This window comes from Podarcis pityusensis (genome assembly GCF_964106645.2).
Source record: "Podarcis pityusensis genome assembly, chromosome: 1".
Taxonomy (NCBI): domain Eukaryota; kingdom Metazoa; phylum Chordata; class Lepidosauria; order Squamata; family Lacertidae; genus Podarcis; species Podarcis pityusensis.
Window position 1 is genome coordinate 80,489,816 of NC_138028.1, and position 21,237 is coordinate 80,511,052.

General features: G+C 46.6%; 2 protein-coding genes across 6 annotated transcripts in view; one reads left to right on the forward strand and one right to left on the reverse strand.

Moving 5' to 3' along the window:
- The window catches only part of RAB3IL1 (RAB3A interacting protein like 1), a 30,517-nt gene extending 26,616 nt beyond the window's left edge, over nt 1–3,901 (forward strand). For all 5 annotated transcript variants that reach the window (XM_081022575.1, XM_081022574.1, XM_081022576.1 and 2 more), the window contains one exon: nt 1–3,901. In XM_081022575.1, coding sequence (XP_080878701.1) covers nt 1–83 — 83 coding nt within the window. In that variant the 3' untranslated portion in view covers nt 84–3,901.
- The window catches only part of LOC308486174 (eosinophil peroxidase-like), a 26,193-nt gene continuing 8,777 nt past the window's right edge, over nt 3,822–21,237 (reverse strand). The window contains exons 6-17 of the mRNA XM_081022563.1: nt 18,932–19,061; nt 18,272–18,478; nt 17,179–17,539; nt 16,165–16,325; nt 14,225–14,483; nt 12,308–12,478; nt 11,932–12,169; nt 10,293–10,504; nt 9,443–9,607; nt 8,282–8,413; nt 6,862–6,958; nt 3,822–5,017 (exon numbers count right to left, since the gene is read on the reverse strand). Of these exons, the coding sequence (XP_080878689.1) occupies nt 4,924–5,017; nt 6,862–6,958; nt 8,282–8,413; nt 9,443–9,607; nt 10,293–10,504; nt 11,932–12,169; nt 12,308–12,478; nt 14,225–14,483; nt 16,165–16,325; nt 17,179–17,539; nt 18,272–18,478; nt 18,932–19,061 (2,227 nt within the window). The 3' untranslated portion in view covers nt 3,822–4,923. The remainder of the gene's footprint in view (nt 5,018–6,861; nt 6,959–8,281; nt 8,414–9,442; nt 9,608–10,292; nt 10,505–11,931; nt 12,170–12,307; nt 12,479–14,224; nt 14,484–16,164; nt 16,326–17,178; nt 17,540–18,271; nt 18,479–18,931; nt 19,062–21,237) is intronic.

Consider the following 21,237-nt stretch of genomic DNA (forward strand, 5'->3'; position numbering starts at 1 on the left):
TGGAATTGATGTACTGGGAAATCATGCGTCTCAGAAAGGAAATGTCCATAGCTAAGCTGGGGTTCTTCCCCAGTGAGATGTAGCTGCGGACTGGCACTCTGGAAGGGCATCACCTTACCACTACTCCGCCAGGCAGCTAGAGGGCTTGACCCAGCACATCTCCTGGTGCTGGCAGGATATAAACTGAAGCTGCCTGGTGTAAACTGAAGAGATAAGAAGCACAGATTTCCCCATTGCATTATCTGCAGAGCTTCCTGACAGTGCTTAGCCCGATGCGGAGTGGCCAAGGGACCAGCCCTTCTGTGGCTCAACTGAATGAAGTTGTCTCTGGACTCCTCCCTTCCCCTGTCTCTATGCATTCCACAGCCATTATATATCAAGTCTTCTTCAAAGATCTGCTTCTGCAGGTTCTGAGGCCATGGCTGGCCCTTGGGCTCATTATCTGCTTGCTGCTCTGCAATGCAAATGTAGCTGGGCATTCCCGCACAACAGAGAGAGAGAGAGAGATTTGGACTCTTCCACGCAGCTGCCAACTCCAACCGTGACTGCGCACGAGGGTGTCAGTGCTGTACGGTGGCCTTGTTTGATGGCCTCTACGTGTGTGTTCTTCCAGTTGTTTCCCAGGCAGCTCTCCTCCTGAGGAGCCCGCAAGAATCAGCCGGGGGCTGATTTCTATTCATAGCTCAGGGTTTGCCGTTTGGTTGTGTGACAGATCCGATACCTTGCTCTGTGTAGGCAGGCATCTGTTCTAGGCCAAAACTCTGGCTGGAGCCTCGCTTGTGATGTAAAAGTGGGGAAGTTGCATAACAGGCAGTGGCCCACAACCACATTGAGGTCAGCTGCGCAAGACCGCAGATGCTTTTGCTCCCACTCTACAGGCCAGAGAGTTGGCTGCTGCCACATTAGTTTTCTAGGGAGCAGCTGTCCTCAGCTGACACCCTCCTCCCCACAGGCTCCTTCACTGTGCTTTGTTGCTGTCTAAACGACACTCTTGTGGTATTTTGTGCAACACATTTCAGCTCCGCTCCAGCTTCCCATTTGGTGCTTGCGTCTGCCTTGACAGTATTATAGACTCTTGTATGAAACATTCTCTCTTTTGCTTCATTCACGTTGGAGCTTAAGAAGGACTTCACATCTTGAATATCCTGGCACAATTTTGGGGTTTGTACAGCTCAGCCTTCCCCAACCTAGCACCCTCCATAGGTTTTGGGCTGCACCTCTCATCATCCCTAGGAAACAGCCTATGGTGAAGGATGATGGGAGTTGGAGTCCAACAACAGACTGGGGGACACCAAGTTCACTACCCCTCGTGTACATCCTGCATGTATATTTTTTTTAAGGGGGGGGGAGGATGGGGATAATATTTGGATTCAAGTGATACAAATAAATCTTGGCCCCTGAATTGTTTTGGTACTGTAAAAAAGAGAACCACACTTGATTCTGAAATTGTAAATCAGAGTTGGAAGACCTGTTGAATGTTGACAGAAGTGAAAAGTCTTCCTCACTTAGCTTTTGATATGAATTTTTTTTAATGGGAAGGGGAGAATGAGGCTTATCTTTTGGATGCTGTGCCTGATTTCTAAAATGGGAGCAGCTAGGGTTGTGCTCTAGCTGGAAGCAGCATCCTCTGCCCTGAGAGCCATTTCCTCCTATTCCCAGGCAAATGGGAGGCTGGCTGGTGGCTGCTCAGTAGTGAAGGGGAGGCGCTCTGCCCATGCTGGAAAGCACTCACTATGCTATATTCCACAGATGAGCTCTGGCACTGAGAACAGAGCTTCAACGGTGAACCCTGGTATCCGTGAAGCCCTGACAGCATCCATGGCCAGAGCATCTCACTATAAATACAATGAAGTACATTTAAATCATCTTGGCCATAGCGAGTGGTTGCATCATCACCTCTGGTTCCATTAGGCAGAAACTACCGGCTGGTGCTAAAACGTCTTGAACACCCCAGTGCTGCTGGTTGCCCCTTGATGCCTGCACTGTATGCCTGGCTTTGTGTGATCTTGTGACTGGCAATCCCAATTCCACTCCCTGGAGGAGGAACACCATATCTGCTTTCATAGGAAAGAATCGCCTGCCTTTTGGGATTGTGTGCAATGGAGAGCACTTTTTGGTATCATTGAAGTAAATGCCTTTTCTTTCTTTCCTTTCCTTTTGAGTGCAGTATCTCCTTAGTATTACAGGTAAGTGGCTGTCCTATTAGACCTCGATGGTTGGAGGAGAATTGTGGGTTCCCTGCCACTTGGCTGCTCAGTGGTCCAGGGCTTGATTTCATCTTGATCACATGTAGTAGCACTTGCATGCTAAGGATTATAGTAAATATATATAAATATATATATATGTAACTTAAAAAGCTATTCTCCCCAAAGATGTATCTGGGAGAAAATATTATTGGAATTTATGCTTACAGGAGAAAACGTTGCAACAACACTTGCCTCTTCCTGCTTTAGACAAGGCTTGTCATAAGTGAAAGGACAGCTTCTCAAGGGATCCTCTTGACTTTGCTCTCAGCCGTGGGGCCTTCTGCTCCTCACCTCTGCAGGGATGGTGAACTGCTAAGCAGGTTTACACCCAGCAAATCTTGAAATGGCAGAATTCCTAGTACCTTGACCTGCTTCCCATTTCCTTGTCTGCATTTATGGAGGGGTTTATCCCTTATTTCCTACAGCTAATTTCACTGCGAACATTAAATCCTTTATTCAGTAAGAGAGGATTCCCATACTATGCTCCACATGGCAAGCTGTGACCCTCCAGATACTGCTGGACTACAGCACCCATCATCCTTGCCTATTGGCCATGCTGGCTGGAGCTAATGGGAGTTGGAGTCTTCTACAAATGATCAAACCAGGCCAGCTCCTGGTTAATGATAGTCTACATGCTGCTTTGCACATTATGGCAAGCCACAGACTGACTTACCATGACCACTTGAACGTGATGGCTCCCTGAGAAGAGCTCGCACCTGCTTTGCTCCTCCCTAGACTTCTTAGGTCCACATGCGATAGCAATTAAGCCAAGGTTTGGCCTTTGTGGGATCCTGAGTAAGGTCTCATGCCCTTAGCTGCAATCTGTAATCATAGGACAAAACTTGGCTTCTGAGCTAGGCGAAGAGCCCAGGACTGAAGACATGCTAAGCCAGACTCTGGCTTAGCTCCATGCAACAGTGAACTAAAAAAAAACCCAGGAAGGAGCAAAGCCTAAGCACCAGCATGTTCATGTTAAGTCATGGCTTTGCTTAGTGTGATGGGCAAGCTCTCAGTGCCTCTCCAAGAAAGAGTTCTGCTGCAGAAGCATTCACTCACGCATCATCTCCACACCTTGATAAGCATAATTATTAGTTGCCATATTTCTTATATCATAGAAAGACTTCCAATACTATCTCCCTGGTTTTTGCTGCAGCAAATTAGGAGTGCTATCTGGAAATTCCTTACAGTAAACAGACACTACTCTACTGGAAGCAGGTAATGACATTGGAAGCTGCCTTCTATTGAGTCCGGCCTGTGCTCAAAGTTGTCTGCACGTGGCTCTCCTTGGTCTCCGTTTAATGGGTCAGATGCTGTAAGTGGGAGTCCCGTCAATTCTAACGATGATGATAAATTTATTGAAGAGCCTGGCTTTCTAAATTCATCCACCACTCACAGCCACTCTCTCCAAACTGCTGGAGGAAGCACCTGTTTTGCTTCCTGTCTCTTACGGGAAGGGGCAACTGCTGAGCTGTTCTCTTGGCTGCATTATTATCTCCTTACTCACATGTTCATATTTTAATAAAATATACTGATCTCTATTTAATAAATAGACTGCAGTACTGACAGTGAGGCTGGTTCTTATTGCCTTTGGGCTGTTTTATTCCTTTTGAAGCCTGCATGTATTCCAGCTGCAAAATAAACAGCACATTTCCAAAGCAGAGTTCATTGTATTTCTCTCCTCAACCCCTACGAAGATTAATTCTTAAGTATGAGATGATTTTAGCTTCCTGTAGGGAAGAGGTGTGCCCAGAATTAACTCTAGTACACACTAAGCTTGGATCACCATCAGTTTGTGTCAGGATTACCTGCCACCTGGGCCTTGAATAGATTAAGCGGTAATTAACCAAGGATAGGAACTGCCAAGCTCAGGCTGAGACTTCAAAGGCCTGTTGGGTCCAGCTGGCAAACGAACACAGATACTTCTGTCTTGCCTTGTTCGTGGCTAGACAAGCAGCCAAGGGGCAAAGTAGACGAGTGGACATTTGTAATGCAACATTGACAGTATAAAAATAAGTAGTCTCAGGTGTTTGCTTTTGGAACAGAGGAATGGCACCAACAGATGTGGCACTGCTTAACTCTTGAGATGGGACATGTGGTTCTCCAGATGGCATCGGACTTTACCCCCCATCAGCCCCAACCAGTATGGCCAACTGTTAGGGATGATGGGAGTTGTAGTCCAACAGCATCGGGAATGTTGCAAGTTCCCCACCAACCATTTCTTCTGCTTCAAGTTTCCTCCTGGACATACTATACTGCACGTGCATTGGAACCCTGATGGGGATAAGCAAACTCTGATCTGGGTGAGAGAAAATTGCTTCCTTTCATAAAAAAGCCCCCTCCTGATATGACCCCAATCTATTTGCAGGTATTTTCTAACCAAGTGTTGCCAGTATAGGCTTCTCCCTAGGGCCAGTCCTAGAGGGCTACCTGCCTCCCCCTCCTCCAATCATGCCATGGGCTGTGCCCAGAGCACCCAGCGAAGCCCCTAAGTTTGACCAATCTTCAGTGGTCAAATCTTCTTTGCAACTCTCTAGAAAGATGGGGAGGAAGGGCATTCTCTAGAAATTATTTGGCAAGAATGATTTGAGAAATCTTTAATCTTGAAAATAATACTAATTCAGAGCCACAGTGGTTTGGGTTCCTGAGATGCAAGGCCTGGAAGAGAATTTGGGGAGAGCTAACTTGAGTCAGGATTCTGGCCTTCTTTGGAACAATCCTGGGGACAGCGACTATCTCTAGAAAGGGAGACCTCCTCCTTGCTCCTGAAGCACCTAGGAAGCAAACAGCAAAACAAATGGTCATGAGTGCTGAAGGGGCAGGGCAGGCTCTTCAAGCAGCATGGGGCTGGAGACTAGAGAACAGGGGCCATCTTCAGTTCTCAAATCAGCTACACATTTGGAGCAGCTCAGTCTGCAGGAAGTTGTTGTGGAAGAAGAGATCTTTACCAAAGGAGGAAAGACACACTTGTGAGTCAGAGGTGCAGACTCTGTTGCCCTTGGGATGCTGCTGGAGTCCAGCTCCCATCATTCCAGGCTGCTGGCTAGGGCTGTTGGGAGTTGGACCACAGCTTCCCCGCCCCTGCTGTAAGTGCTGGCATGGAGAGATAATAGATGTGGGTGTCACTAATGCACACAGAGGTGAAGGCATGGGACAACACACTCTGGGCTGAAGGTGGTATAGGCTTTTGGGCTTGGCCCTTAATGTTACAAAGGGGAAACTAAGAATCATAACAGTACGTTTCATAGTTGTGCTATTAAGGCAGGGCACTAGGTGTTGGATTTCCAACCCACAGCAGCCCCAACCAGCATAACTAATGGTCAGGGGTGATGGGAGTTGCAGTGTGGCAATGTTTGGAGAGCCACAGGGGCCCCACCACTGACTTGGTGGGGCAAACAAGCCTATAGCTGCAGTGCAACCCTGCATTTCAGAAGAGAACACTTGCAGTTAATCCAAAATGTACAGAACTGTAAAACATTTTGCAGTGGTAAAGCTCTTTGTAAATAGTAAAAAAACAACAACCAAATAAACAGCAAATGTCAATAGGAGTCCCCACCTCCGGATAGCTGTAGTTGTATAGTGAGCCACTCTGCATTTCATGACTTAAATGAGTGAAGAATGAACTGTGATGCGTCTTAATACTTGTTTTGTGCATAGCCTTCTCTTTTCGGAGGATTAGAAATTTAATAAATAATTGCAAAAAATGCCTTTTAAACTGTGTTTAGGGGGTGTTGTTTTCCATTGTTATTATGGTATTATGGATGAAAAGCGGTATAGAAAAAAGAAAGAAAGCAAGCTCCATTGTATTAGAAATAGAGCCATCACTGTATCAGGGCAATAAAACTTTCTGAGGTTCCATTCAAAGGATTTCTACACACAGCTGCTTTACTCCACTCTTGCTCTTAGGAGTGAACATCTCCGTATTAGGAGAAACATACAGGTGTTGTTCCACACAGAAGTCAGCTTATATCTCCATGTGTCTCTCCAGTAACATCTGAGGACACATGGTGTGGATTACATTGTGCTCTGGTTCCCCAGCCAATGAGATGCAGCAGGGATTTTTAAAACCCTCCTCTTTAAGTAAAAGTGACCAAAGTGCAGATGGGGAGGAGAGATGTGGCAGTCAGGTGGCAACCAGACATTCCATATAGCTTTGTACCTCAGGTTGCACTATATAAACACACTTCCGTAACTAGGAATTTATTGTTTTTTGGAGAAAAACAATAATAATATTGGGTGTAAGTAGATGCAAGCTGCAGCAATATTCAATGACTTTCCCATCCTCTTCGCTGGCCTTCAAGGATTCATCTAAACTAGGGAGAATGTACATCCCCAAAACATGGAGAGGGGAAGCACAAACCCCTTCTGCTTTCCCGAAACAGCAGAAGAGGCCAGAGGTCCATTTGTGTCACTTGGAAAAGTTACGTGAGCAGAAAATTGAAAAAAGAATAAACCCAAAGGCCACAAGAAACCTTCACAGGGCCAACCAAAATATTACAAAGCGGTCCTACTGAATCTATTACTTCACTTTGGCTTTTTCCCTCTAAGTGGGCCAATGCGACTACATACTTTTTTTTAAAAGGAAGAAAACATTTCCAGAGGTGTAATTCAGCCATACCTTCTATGCAGTGCCACAGCTACAGCGATGACAGAAATAGCTCCGGCCACAATAGCTGCAGCTGCAGCCAATGAAGTAACAGTGACTCCTTGGCCCCCTAGGACAGAAAACAGCAGCTCTTTTAGGGCAGATCTCACGTGCCTTGCAGAACCTGTGGTGCGACTGCCTTTGGAAAACTGTACGGTTCTGGTCACCTCACCTCAAAAAGGATATTATAGAGTTGAAAGAGGTTCAGAAAAGGGCAACCAAAATGACCAAGGGGACAGGGCGACTCCCCTGTGAGGAAAGGTTGCAGTGTTTGGGACTTTTTAGTTTAGAGGAAAGAAGAAGAAGAAGAGTTTGGATTTGATATCCCGCCTTTCACTCCCTTTAAGGAGTCTCAAAGCGGCTAACATTCTCCTTTCCCTTCCTCCCCCACAACAAACACTCTGTGAGGTGAGTGGGGCTGAGAGACTTCAGAGAAGTGTGACTGGCCCAAGGTCACCCAGCAGCTGCATGTGGAGGAGCGGGGAATCGAACCCAGTTCACCAGATTACGAGACTACAGCTCTTAACCACTACACCACACTGTGACATGACGGAAGTTTATAGAAGTATGCATGTCATGAAGAGAGTGGATAGAGAAAAGGTCTTCTCTCATAACACTAGATCTCATGGGCATCCAATGAGGCTGAAGGTTGGAAGATTTGAGAAAGATAAAAGTACTTAATCCATGCAGCACATAGTTAAACTGCTTCCCACAGGAGGCAACGATAGTCACCAACCTAGGTGGATTTAAAAGATTAGACAAATTCATGGAAGAGAGAGGGCTACTGGCGCCATGATGGCTCTGCCTGGCCTCCGCAGTTGGAGGCAGTAATGCTTCTGAATGCCAGTTCTGGAAACCACAGGAGGGGAGAGGGCTCTTGGGCTCAGGTCCTGCTTGTGGGTTTCCCACAGGCATCTGGTTGGCCACTGTGAGAACAGGATGCTGGACTAGGTGGGACATTGGTCTGATCCAGTAGCCTCATCTAACCTTTTTAAAAGTGGGCAGAGCAACAAAAGTAAAACCCCCCTGTTTCTGTGCACACTAATGCATATATTTCTATCCTTCAGACAAGCAAAAGGCATCATCAGCATTCAAGGGGAGATGTGTGGTGTGGGGAGAGTCTTGAGGGCTAGAAAGAGAAGCTGGGGGCCCCCCAGGCCTACAGTTTACCACCCCTATGATGGAGGAAGACTCCAGGAATGACTCTTTTAGTTCCAAGTATAAGATTGCTCTGAGCAATCAAAGCAATGAGATAACGGAGAAACGCAGCTTGAATAAGGAGGCTGACATTTCCCAAACCCTTCCAGTTGGCTTCTCCCAGGGAGGAAATGAGGTCACAGGCTTTGCTAGACCTTCTGGCTTCCTCACAGCCTGGTCCCTCGACCCAACCTACCAATGCAGGTGGTGCCATCCTGAGACGGAATCAGGGAGCCCTGACAGGCACATCTGAAGCTCCCAGGAATGTTCACGCAAATCTGCAGAGAGGGGCAGGGATTCTCTTGGCTGTGCTCACATTCATCAATGTCTAAAATGACAAGAAGGGGGTGGGGGGCAAAGAGAAAGAAAGGAAATGCTTAGAGCAGTCCCTACAGCATGAATGAAGAAAATGAAACTCACGGGAAGAAAATGTCTAAAATTCCTCATTTCCTGACATAGGACTAGCATCTCTGGAGCCTCCTTATTTGAGCCTCTCATCAAAGATAGACTTCTGTACTTAATAATAATAATAATTTATTGTGTGGCTCCCAACAGAATATTAAAAATGTGATAAAACATCAAAACTAAAAACTTCCCTAAACAGGGTTGCCTTCAGATGTCTAAAGTCAGATAGTTCTTTATTTCCTTGACATCTGATGGGAGGGTGTTCCACAGGGTGGGCGCTGCTACTGAGAAGGCCCTCTGCCTGGTTCCCTGTAACCTCACTTCTCACAGTGAGGGACCTGTCAGAAGGCCCTCGGAGCTGGACCTCAGTTTTCAGGCTGAATGATGGGGGTGGAGATGCTCCTTTTCACAGTTGCAGTGCTGGATTGACACACAAACTAAGTAAGCCACTGTTTAGGGCCTCGGATTACTAGGGGGCCTCTAAGCACACACAAAATACTAAATTTCAAGTTTCACATAATTGGCGAATAATAGAACAATACACTTTTAAAAAGCATTGCTATAGGGCCTCTTAAATGCAACAAGGCTTTGGGTCTCTTGATCTGGGCATGAATAGCAGTGTGACCTGGAGGAGTTGGATAGAGGTTTCCGTGACCACCACCAAAACACACAAGCGTCAGAGTTGCAAGCCAAGCATGTGTATGGAGACACTTGTAAGGCCAAGTCTTACAAGTGTATCCATACAGATTTGACAAGAAATCTGCCTGCAATGTATGTCACACATCTAGGTGGGAAGGGGATAGCAAAGCTGCAAATAAAAGTGGGAAAGGGGCGTGAGGTAAAAAGTGGCAAGGAGTGAGGCTGAAGAGGGGTGGCATCATTTTTATTTTTTAAAAAAGCATGACATACTTTATACATGAGTCCCCAAGGCTCTTCCTATGGTAGGTCTTACCTCGGCAAACAGGCAACACAGTGCTCCACTCTCTGTCCTCAACATTGCAGGTTATAGAGGAAGGACCCTCCCGAATGTAGCCAGGCCAGCACTCAAAGAACACTGAGGCTTTACACTGGACGTAGTGGGCGCCTTCAACCAGAGGGACCGGCCCACAAAGTGTGTCTGTGGAGAGAGAAGAAGAACACAGCAGAAGGACTTCCTAGGAAATGCACCAGTTTGAAAGATGCACTGTGCTGGAACCAATTCCCAGATGCAGGCCTCTTAATGTTCCATGTTCCCAAATGGGAATGAGTGAATATTGTAGGAGGGGAGGAGAAGGGAAAAACAAAGAGAGGACTTCTTCTGGATAAGGAGGGCAGTGTGTGCATAGTTGGTTGTGAACACACAGAACACAACAGACAATGACTGCCTATGTGTGAAATTAACAATTTTTCAAAACCCAGCTTTCCCAAGTTACTGTTTACACAGGCACAGTGACAAATGTCTGGGCTGTGGCAGATGTATTACAAATTTATTACTAGCTTTATTATAAAGGTACTAACTGTAATAAATTTATATTTATTATCAGCACTTTTTTTCTGGGGGTACTCAAGTGTATGCAGTACTGGCACATTTATTTTTTTTTGAAATGTTAAAAGTGTGGCACTTACTGTAACAACATGGTGATTACCACCCTTCCGTAAAAAAAATCCTACGGCAGTTTACATAAAGGAAAGCATGCAATATACCAGTATATATAAAAGTTATACACCCCCCTCCCATCCCTGAGGCTCCTGAAGGTGGCTGAGAACAGGCTTTCAAACCCTCTGTGAACTGTGTTCTGTGTTGTGGGCACTCCAGGTTCTACCTGCTGAATCTTCCCTCCATGCGGCCAGGTCCACCCTTGGAATCTGGGAGCTCTTGCAAGACACAAAGTCACTTGGGAAGTGACTGGTTGAGAAGACGTCCGCAGGGAGGTGGTGGAGGTGGGTGTTGTCGCAGAGGATCTGGAACAAAGTCACCTTTGCTAGCTCTTCCCTCTGGCGAGGGGTGAACACTCCTTCATTCTCCCACCAGAACCTGCAAAAGAAAAGAGGGCGGGGGGAGCAAAAGCCTGTTCATGAATACCTTATCTGGCTGAATTCATTTATTTCCTGCAGTGCTTCCTGCTATTGAATGTAGCCAGAAGATAAGGAAATGTATAGGAAGGAAGGAATCTTTCCCTCACCCTGCACCCTGCCCCAAGTTTGAAATCGAGAAGTCAGTCGTGTGGATTGTGTAGATGGCGTTAATGCCACAGTGAACAGTGAACCCTATTTGTGGAATGGTCTGCCAGGATCAGGCAGCAAACCAGTCCAGCAAAAAAACCCATTAACTCTAAGCATATATCCCACCCCTTTCACGATCTCCAGTCTAGTTTTGTACTTCTCACAGAGGGGGCTAAAGAGCTGTGTTTCGGGCTTGGCTGTACCATTTCAGACTGCGGGGGTGTTCATACAGCTGAATAATCATCCCACTACACTTAGTATAGTTAAAGCCATGGTTTTCCCAGTAGTGATGTATGGAAGTGAGAGCTGGACCATCAAGAAGGCTGATCGCCGAAGAATTGATGCTTTTGAATTATGGTGCTGGAGGAGACTCTTGAGAGTCCCGTGGACTGCAAGAAGATAAATGCATCCATTCTTAAGGAAATTAGCCCTGAGTGCTCACTGGAAGCACAGATCGTGAAGCTGAGGCTCCAATACTTTGGCCACCTCATGAGAAGAGAAGACTCCCTGGAAAAGACCCTGATGTTGGGAAAGATTGAGGGCACAAGGAGAAGGGGACGACAGAGGACGAGATGGTTGGACAGTGTTCTCGAAGCTACCAACATGAGTTTGACCAAACAGCAGGAGGCAGTAGAAGACAGGAGTGCCTGGTGTGCTCTGGTCCTTGGGGTCATGAAGAGTCGGACACAACTAAATGACTAAACAACAAAGAACCCTTCATCCTTCTGCAGATTTTAAATTGTAAGCTCATTGAGGGTAAGGATCTATTTATTTTCTGTTTATGTAGGCTGAACTTTAACCCTGTACTACCTGCTGTGGTCCTGATATGGTTGGCTACCGCCCTCCCTGTGCTTGTTAATTTGCACTGAACATGTGGGGTGGGGGTGCATTATTCAGTGATTGCATCTTTCATTTGCTAGGAATAACTGAATCAGTCCGTTTCTGATCCATGTCACTTCCACATGTGTTCACCCATAAATCCTTTCTATTCCATTTCCTCATTATTCTGTGGCTTTTTGTAAATGAAAGCCCACTTCAAATTTGCAGTTAAATACACAACTGAGGATGCATTTCTAACTTATTTTGACCCTTATAGCTGACAACGGTGTCAAAACAATTGAGAAGCGCTACAGTAAGCAGATAACAAAGTTCTGACCTGCACGTTAGCCTGGGAGGTACAGATCAGGCAAGTTTCTATCTCGGAATTTGCAAAGACTACATTCCTCAAAGATTCCCTACCTGTCACCATCTCGCAGGGCCTGGAACTGCCTTCCCAGCAAGCAAGCAAGCAGTTCCCCCACTCGGGCACTAGGCAGGAGAGGTTCTGCGATGGCCCCAATCCAGACATCAATGTTCTCAGGCGTCCCATACAGCTTGAGTAGTTTGTGAGCCAGGTAGGTGCTGTTGAGGATATGCTGCAAGTCAGAGAAAGTGTGGGCCTCTGGGAGACCGCAGAACCTCCTCCAGGAGTTGTAACCTGCAGCGAGCACCAGAAAATGGCATTTGAAGAGAACATCAAGTGTTAGTTCTAGAGAGAGGTGCCCTCTTCTTCTGATGACCTCTCTCTCTCTTTTTTTCTCTCACCTGCCTCTACCCCTGCAGCAGTGTTACACACCTAGCAGTCCATGGTCCCGGCCTCTTTGCAGGTTCAGAGCTGCCAGGTCAAGGGACAGGGCCTTCTTGGGATGAAACAGCTTCTCTGTCAGCTCCTCTGGCATCATCTGAGTGGCTGTCTGGAGCTTTGCAAGGGTGAAGATCTCTCCACGTAGGATTGGATCGATCCCTCCTAAAGTTTGTGACAGAACTTCAAAGCCAGCGAAAACAAACCAGCATTCAGTCTTTATATCAAAGCTCTAGGGCAACTTCTCACACAATATTTGGCATTCTGAAGCAGACGATTCAGTAGAAAGCACTGTTATTAATAATCCATGTGCACAGCCTTCTCAGCACCAGATACAACATGCAGGTGTTTTGAGGGCAAGGCATTCATGACGATCAGCTTAGCAGGGGCCCTTTTCATGTGTTGCACCATAAAGCTCCTCCCCTTGTCTGTGTTACATTTGCCCCAGTTTCTAGGACAAGCAATGGCGATATGGGGTGGTGCCACAGGATGGCTGAAAGATGGCCTCCTCCCACAAGGCCCAGGGAGGCACAGAAACAAGCTGCACTCTACTGACACGACAAAGCACCGTAGGTTGAACCCTGTGGCTGACTATATTCACATAACTCAGAGGTGGAATGTCTATAAGCAGAAACCCTGGGGATTTTTAAGCCTAACATAAATGGTGCGCATTTCTTTCCAGCATCTCTGAATGTTGTAACCCTGAAAACAATTCTCTCTCGCTGCTCTCCACAGGACCATTCCTGGCCATATGTAAAGGATGCCACTCAGTCTCACATTCCCTCAAATTCCTCAACAACAGCAGAGGCTTAAAAAGAAAAAGTACAAACACTTTATTTAAATAACATATTGTTTCAGGCTGTTTTTAGAATGAATAAAGGTGGTAACCCTATGACAGCCTTGTCACTCCCTTACAAGATTCCTGTCACCAGAAGGATCTCAAGGCCCAGCGGCGTAGCGTGAGTTGTCAGCACCCGGGGCAAGGCAAGTAATTTGCGCCCCCTAACCCGGGGCAAGGCAAGTAATTTGCGCCCCCCCCAACCCCTAACCTGCCGATCTGAGTCGAGTTGCTGCTGGCGCTGCCGCCCAAACCACGCCGCTTGCCCGGAGGAGGAGGGGGGCAGAGAGGCGAGGAAAATGCAACATGGCCCAGCAGCTGCAGCAGCAGCAGCGGAGGCGGGGCTGTGAGGAGGGGCTGCCTGGCACGTCCTCCGCGGCCCTGACGCGCGGGGCTGAGAGCCGCTGCCTGCCGGACGCCTTCAGCCCGGGCGCGCGCACAGCTCGTCGGTTCCACGAGACATGGGGCTCTGCTACAGCCTGCGCCCGAGGCTCTTCGGCGACTCCGGAGGCAGCGAGCGCGCCCCCCCAGATGTTGCGCCCGGTGCGGCCGGCCCCCCTGGCACCCCCCACGCTACGCCACTGTCAAGGCCCCCAAACGCATTGTGACAGGCTTCCCTAGGCCTGTTTTATCGCATACATTCAATGAAGTCTGCTATAGGCTCAAGCCACAATAAAAATATTAAGGTCCTACTGCAGGAACTTCTAGTTGATTTTGCTGCAACGGATTAATAAGGCAGCCACACTTCTGGAATTCAGACACTCAAAAACATGATTTACTCAGCACTGAGTACAATAGTTCTTAGATGAGGAATGGGGAACCACTGGTCCTCCAGATGTTGCTGGACTTCATCTCCCATCATCCCTGACCACTGGTCATGCTGGCTGTGGCTGATGAGAGTTGGGGAAACATCTGGAGGGCCACAGGTTTCCCACCCTTGCCCTAAACATTGCTGGTCTCTGGGGCAGATCTGGGTTCAATGGGACTAACACTGTGTAACTTGATAAATGATGTCACCAAAGACAACATGCCCTTTCCATCCGCTCCCATCTCATGTGTTGCCAGTTCTGTACCTTCCTCGATGATCCTCCATGGGGAGAAGAATGACTGATGAAGAGATATGCTGGGGTGATTGGGATTCTCCTCAAAGTTTTCATCCAGACGGGAGAGGAAAGGATTGATGGTGACGTGGGCAAAGCGAAATGCAGCTGTGGCAAAGACATTGGAGATACGGGGGTCAACAGACTCGTCGTAACCAGAGTATGGAGGAAGGTAGGCCTCAGTGGCTTCTGGGCCAAGGATCTTTGGGACATAATCCCTCCAGTTTATAATCTACATCAAGTGAACAAACATAAAAAGGAGAAATATACTTGAGTTCAGTGGGCTTGATTGAGCATCTAGTGAAACCAATGGATGCTATTTCTATCTGCTTTGTACCAGACTAAGTCCAGTAGATATGAACACTGAAAAACAAGGCGAGAGCACACCACATGGAGAAGGTAGGAGGAAAAGAGCCTTGCTCTTCCATTAGAGATGGCCCTTTATGAATGGCTAATTTACTAATTTACATATATGTAACCTATAGCATACGTGGTAACTGGAGGGCTGCATTATCCTCCCGAGTGGTAAAGAGAATTTTACCACACAACAAGTGCATTCTGTGGTAAAATGGTTGTGTGCCTCCATTTTGAGTCCCTTCCTGAGCAGTGCCACTGCTACCCACTGGATGGATGGTTGTCAGAGGAGGAATCTCAGTCAAGTGGGAGAACCATGGAGATGTGCAACAGGAGCAACAAACAAAAAGCATTATTTCATTTGTGCTCAGGCTAAAGTGGAGAGAAGCAGTCAAAATGGCAGCTCAGTCACAGAATTGTACCATGGAAGATACAGATTTGTTGGGAAGAAATTGCTCCTCGGGCCTCAACCACTGCAGTGCAATAGATAAAAGTGTTGGGATGCATGCAAGAGGCTCAGCAATGAAGCTCACCGGTGGCTTATTCCCAGGCAATAGCTTTCATGTTCATCCATCTCACAGGTTGGCTGTGAGGATAAACATGCTAAAATAACATTCCCTTTCCTCTGAGACTGCAAAAATATTCTGTGAGCTCTGTTCCCTAAACAATTGGAATGTCTCTGAATATTCTGTGCCACCACACTGGGTCAGCCAAACTGGTGTCAGGTGCTTCATTGCTTATTAGGATAGCATAATATTGATGACCTTTTAAAAATGAATTTGTAAGAAACCATCTGGATTTATGAGAACAAAATTTGTAATAATGTCAGCATTTCTTCTCAGGGACATTCATATCTGGTGAAACTGTACCATGCCTCAGAGAAAACACTTGAATGGGATTTCCCTCCCTTTCCATCCCTTGCAGACGCTCTAGAAGGGAGCTTGAGTCCCAGGAGGGAGATCAGTGTTCTGCAAGTTAAAGGGTTTTTCTATTTCACTGCCAGCTGCACTTTGACCTTGGTGTTAGTTTTGCGGTTCTTGCATTTCTTCACAAGAGGCCTGGTAAGATTAGAGCGCCTCTTGTGCAAACATATCCGCCTGCATTAACATGGCTTGTTGAGTGTTTTCAGAATTACCAGCTCTTATCTGACATAAGAGCAGGTTCCGCAAAGCAAGCAAGGTGGAGCAGCGTGTGAGTGATTGGCAATAGCAGCGTATTCGGAGCCAAACTGTGACACAGAATGCAAAGCTGCTGTAGAAAACACCAGCTGCGTGTTTAGATCCCCTCCATCTTCCCCATAATATCTAGTAAAATTTAGTCATGTCCTGACATCACAGCAACCATGGTGCATGACATTGTAGAACCACAGAGTTGGAGGGAGGGGGCCTCATTATAGCCCAACCCTCCTAGTCCTCAAACACGACTGCCATTTTCCACGGCAGATATACACATACATACAACATGGATGTTTTATATAATCTGCCCCTCAATGGGAACTGTATCCAGCCCTCTGTTGAAGGAACTAAGGAACTAAGCAACGACATGCCTGAGGCCCTCACCTGGAGGTAGGCCCCAATGACTTTGCGAGTCTCCTGATACAGAATTTCCCCACTCCACTGGGGGTTGAGCTGGTGGAGGGTGGTAGCGATCCTGTTGCTCTCCCTCAGGAACACTGTGTGCAGGACTTGAATGCCTAAATGTTCATTGGACCGCGAGTCTCCTGGCAAGGAAGAGACCAATGCACACAGTAAATGAGATAGAAGTTACACAGCCTTTGGCAGGCTTTAAGCAGCCTGCAAAAAGCGGGGGGGGGGGGGAATGTTACATACATGTTTTGGGTGGCGATAGCCCTGTTTTAGTATTTTCACCATTCACTTCCATCAGTGGAGGTCCCACTGATGGAATTTTGGCTCCAGATGTTTTCCCCTGATACCTCGAGGTAGAAGCCACCCATCTCCCCAGTCCTTTTTCACCTTGTTCCCAGCATCCAACAGGACTGGCATCCTTCTGAAAACTCACCCACGAAGCTCCCATATATGGACCAAGCACACAAGTCAGTTAGGGAGGGGGAGAACCCTACAGCCTATAGGTGGTGCTATTGGACTGTTAAACCACAAGTCAGACAAAGCAGATCCCATTACGGTAATCCTGAAAGGCCGAGCACACATTCAGGGGACTCCTGTACGAAGCTAGGAGACCCACTGCAAAGGAGAATTGGGCTCTAATTACTTTAACAGCTGCCCAGAAGAGGGCATTTTGGCATTTTGTCTTGCAGGGCTGAGCAGGGGCTGCCTGTGATAAAAAATCACCTCCGTTAACAAAACGAAAGTCCTCTCTTCCTTTTCATCTGGCCACACTGTTCAGCAGAGATGGCAGCCGTAAAAAAAAAAAAAAAAACAGCAGAGATGGGAGCTTGTGGCATTCCAGATGTTGTTGAACTACAGCTCCCATAAATCCCCAGTCAGCATGGCCAACAGACAAATATGCTAGCAGTTGGAGTCCGTCCATGCCTGCAGGGCCACAGGTCCCCCACCCCAGATGTATTCTCAATAACAGAGAAGCCTTCCTCTTACCTGCCACAAAGCAGGGCACGTCAGACGCATTGGCAAGGCAGGAATCCCGCGTCAAGGCACAAGGGTTTGGGGATTTCTTCTCAGCAAAGGGCAGGAGCGGAAGGCCACCGTCAGAGAACTCCTGGTTGACTGCCAGAAGCCCCAGTGCCTGGGTGAAGTTGCGGAGCTTCCTGGCCAGCGAAGCCGTGCTGCCATAGATCATGCTGCCGTCCACAAAGGAGGTGAGGCTGTTCAGCTGCTCCCGAGGCTGCAGCTGCCCCAGAAGGAAGCTGGATTGTCCACTGCCACAAGCTGGTGAAGAGCGGATGAAAGGCATGCACTTCATTGTCCCCCCACCCAGACGGAGGTCGCCAGCAGGGATCTGGCACAGGAGAAGCAGAGTGGTCAAGAAGCCCTGGGTCTGACTGACAGGTGGCCAGGAAGAATGGAGAGCGCACATTCTTTACTGAGTTTCCACAGTTTCCCACACAGAATCAGAGTCTAAAGACAGAGGTGGTTCTCCCCTATGCCACACTGCGCCCCGAGACAGGGACATAGTTACAGAGTGACCCAGGGGAATCTGAGCACCCAAAATCTACTTCCCCTTCCCAGCCTTTAAAAACTATTCCTTCATTATTTATTTCCTAAACTTTGCCTTCTTGTTGAAAGACAGCAAGCTGAAATTGGCATCTCTGCATATGTATTAGCATATAAAAATGATCTTAACTGGTGTGTACTCTGAGCTTTTTTAAAAAAGGACCTAGCAATGGATGGATTAATTTCAAAATGGTAGGCCTCATTTTTTTTTGCTTTCATGCTCAACGTGGCTGTAAAGTCACCTCCTGGAATGAATTACGTTGTATAGATTTCACTTTTGGTTTGGTATTTTAAAAAGCTCTGTAAGCAAGCCCTGTGGACCTGTCTGGATATGACAGTGGGGGAAAGTATTTGTGAATCCATGTACTTCTGAAACACTCTCATGTGGGTTGTGACATATATAAACCAGATCTACTTCACATTTTGGTAAAAGGTAAAGGCGACAGTCCATACTATTAGGAGGACTACGGTGAGTTTTCTTCTTCCTAAGTTTTTTGTTGTTCATCGCTGTCTTTACCTGAATGGGGAAGCACGGATTCCGGTTGATGCAACCATGGGAGCAGTCTGCTCCGTCCGTGAAAGAAACGGTGCTGGCACTCTGGGGAGTGAGATCCATGTCGTGATCAATCCACTGGCCCCACTCCACCAGCATGTGGGTGTAGGAGCTGTCCAGGGAGATGTTCTCATTCCGTGTATGCAGGATTTCATGGGACACCTGGCGCACCTGGGAGAACAATTCATTTCAAATATGAACACTGTTGGTCTTTGTGAATAACGCAGTATATTTTTCTACTTTGTGTGGAAACGCAGTCCAAACTAGTCATGCTTTTCATGGAAATTCTAAAAAGTTAAATTTTGAGTGCGTACTTTTTGACAGTATTACGAGACATGGAATTTGCAATTGCCATGGAGTGTGTAACTTGTCCAAGGGAAACTATGAACATGTCACGTGCTCCTCACTCCTTCATGCCTTCACAGATACACTTTCCAACATTTCTGTGTAAAGACCCAGTAATGTTGGCACGTCATGCAAACCAAAGGGTGCTTTTTTTTAACATCTTAACATTTATTTTAAAGCAAGCTAAGAAGGAAAGCTTTGGAGTTGTCTTATAAACCCTGTGTGAACTCTGCCATCACCATTCATAAGAGATTCCAAGTCTTGCCTGCTGCTGCATACCAAAGGCAATGAGAAGCCGTTATAGGTCTTGGATTGATTCCATCCTTTGGGTGCAGAGAAGCCATCCTCATAGTCTGCAGGTAACCAGCGGGCGTAGGCTGTGTTTGCTGCTCCCCAAAGTGGGTTCTTCCTGCAAGGGAGAATGAAATCTCATAAACTGCAGGAAATGGGCAGGTGGCATTGGGCTCACATAAGTAGAAGGTGGAGAGGGAAAACAGCTCCTGAATTATACTACTTGAGAGTGCAGATGAGGGAATCAGAGGACTGTATGGTCTTCCATATCCAAGACACTGGCTCATCGAAAGCAATAGATGTTAGGGAGAAAAAGATGTCAGCCTTTCCCTGGGTATGCCCATTCTGTATCTGCAAGTTTTTGTTTCAGTGGGAAAACGTCAACCAATATATCCCCTACTCACCAGAGGATTTACCAAGTGGAAGCATTTTACTACCTCATCTGTGCAAACTAAAGAAGCACGGGGGACACTTTATTTGATACAGAGGATTTCCTAAATAACAGCAAACAGGCAGATTTCTGTGGTGTATTGATTCGTAGCCTAGGACACCCATGGGGGTCGTTTGTACTGTGTGTTGGGCAGAGGTTTGTGAGCAGATAATTTTTGTGTGGTTTTAAAACTTCGTTTATTATTTAAAAAGCAACATTCAGTATTGGTTTAGCACTGTATATAACCTTTATTTCAATATACTGCTATTTAGTTTTATGGAGGTATGATTGATGTTTATGTTATGTTATGATGTTTATGGAGGTATGATTCCTCACGAGTACGTGACTAAATATATATAAAAGATTACTAGCCATGTTCAAAATAAAGATGAAATTTTATGGAGGGTTGAAATTGTTAAAGGACAACTTTAAAAGGAAGGGCTGGGCTGAGGTTGGGTAGTTAAATAAAGATGGCAAAATATACAGATATAATTTGCTTCCATTTGGCAAAGGGACAATTCCCCACAGTTGGTGTTTTAAATTGTTATGAAACAAAAATAGATATGTTAAGGGTTCTGCTGGTGATAAAGTTGTTTTCTCTGCCTTTCCCCATTCTTCCTCCTCTACCTTTCTTGATTGTTTTATAGCATATGGCAGTATTTAACTGATTCCAGCCTGGCTACCAGTTGCTCAGTTTGCTCTGTGTATGCTAGATGTGGGGCCTATGGATCAAAAACAAAATGATTCCTTTGGAGGTCTTCTGTGGATTTTGTGTTCAACTGTTGTATCTCATGTCTTACAGCAGTATTCACACAGGGTTGTTTAACTTCCCAGCAAACTTCATGCAAGCACGTCAGAATGAAAAAAAAGTTTTCTGGAATCGCTCTCTCTGTATTTGCATACAAACAAGAATTACAAAAATAAAAATCAGGAATCCCCAGTATTCTGTTTTCAAAAGAAAAGGTGACTCTGTAAAAGTGCCCTGGGGGAACATCCTACTATCAGCAGAAAGTGGGGAGTGTGAAATCATCTCTATGATTTCCCCCACTACCTGCAAGACCTGTTGCAAAAAGGCACAGCTAAAAATAGCTGACTTTCTTCACAGTTTATGTTATTTATAAAAAAAAATTATAGACTGCCCTGTCATATAAATCACCAGCAACAAAATACAGCAACATTTACAAGTACAATAAAACCTAAAATGTCATAAAAACAACACAAAAGAATCATAAAAAAGACGGGCTCGTCCTGAAAAAATTAAGCAACCGAAGAGGCCTCCTGGCTTAAAAAGGTCTTGTCAGGGAACTGCCATCGGAAGGAAGGGAGGTGAAAGGGCTCACACAGGTTGGGAGAGACTCAGCAGCTGAAGAGGGAACTGCTAGTGACTAGAGGAGCCATGTCTGAGGGGCTCCGTCACAGACAGAGGTTTGTGGACTTGAACAAACTCTGAGGGGATACGATTTTACGCACAAGCAGCTCATCATCCCATCACAGCATTCCGACAGTCTTTGAAAGCAGCTTGTGCAGGAGAAGGCATCATGAGCAACCCAGCCGGAACCGGAGAAGCAGGAGCTGGAGCGGGTCCAAGCCTGGAAGAAAGGTACCGGGTGTTGGAGGTCCAGCTAGCGCTGCAGACGGCGAGGCTTGAGGAGAGGAGGGCTCAGGATGCAGACAAAAAGGGGAAAGCCACCCAGCTCGCCAGAAAGGTACCAGGATTGGTGCAGAAGTTTGGGGGGGAGCCCAAAGACTATCATGGCTTTCGGACAGAGATGCAATATGCCCTCAATCTGCAGTTTGATGAATTCCCTGACGAGGAATCACGAGTGGCTTTCGTGATTGGGCATCTTGAAAAGGGGGCGAGAGA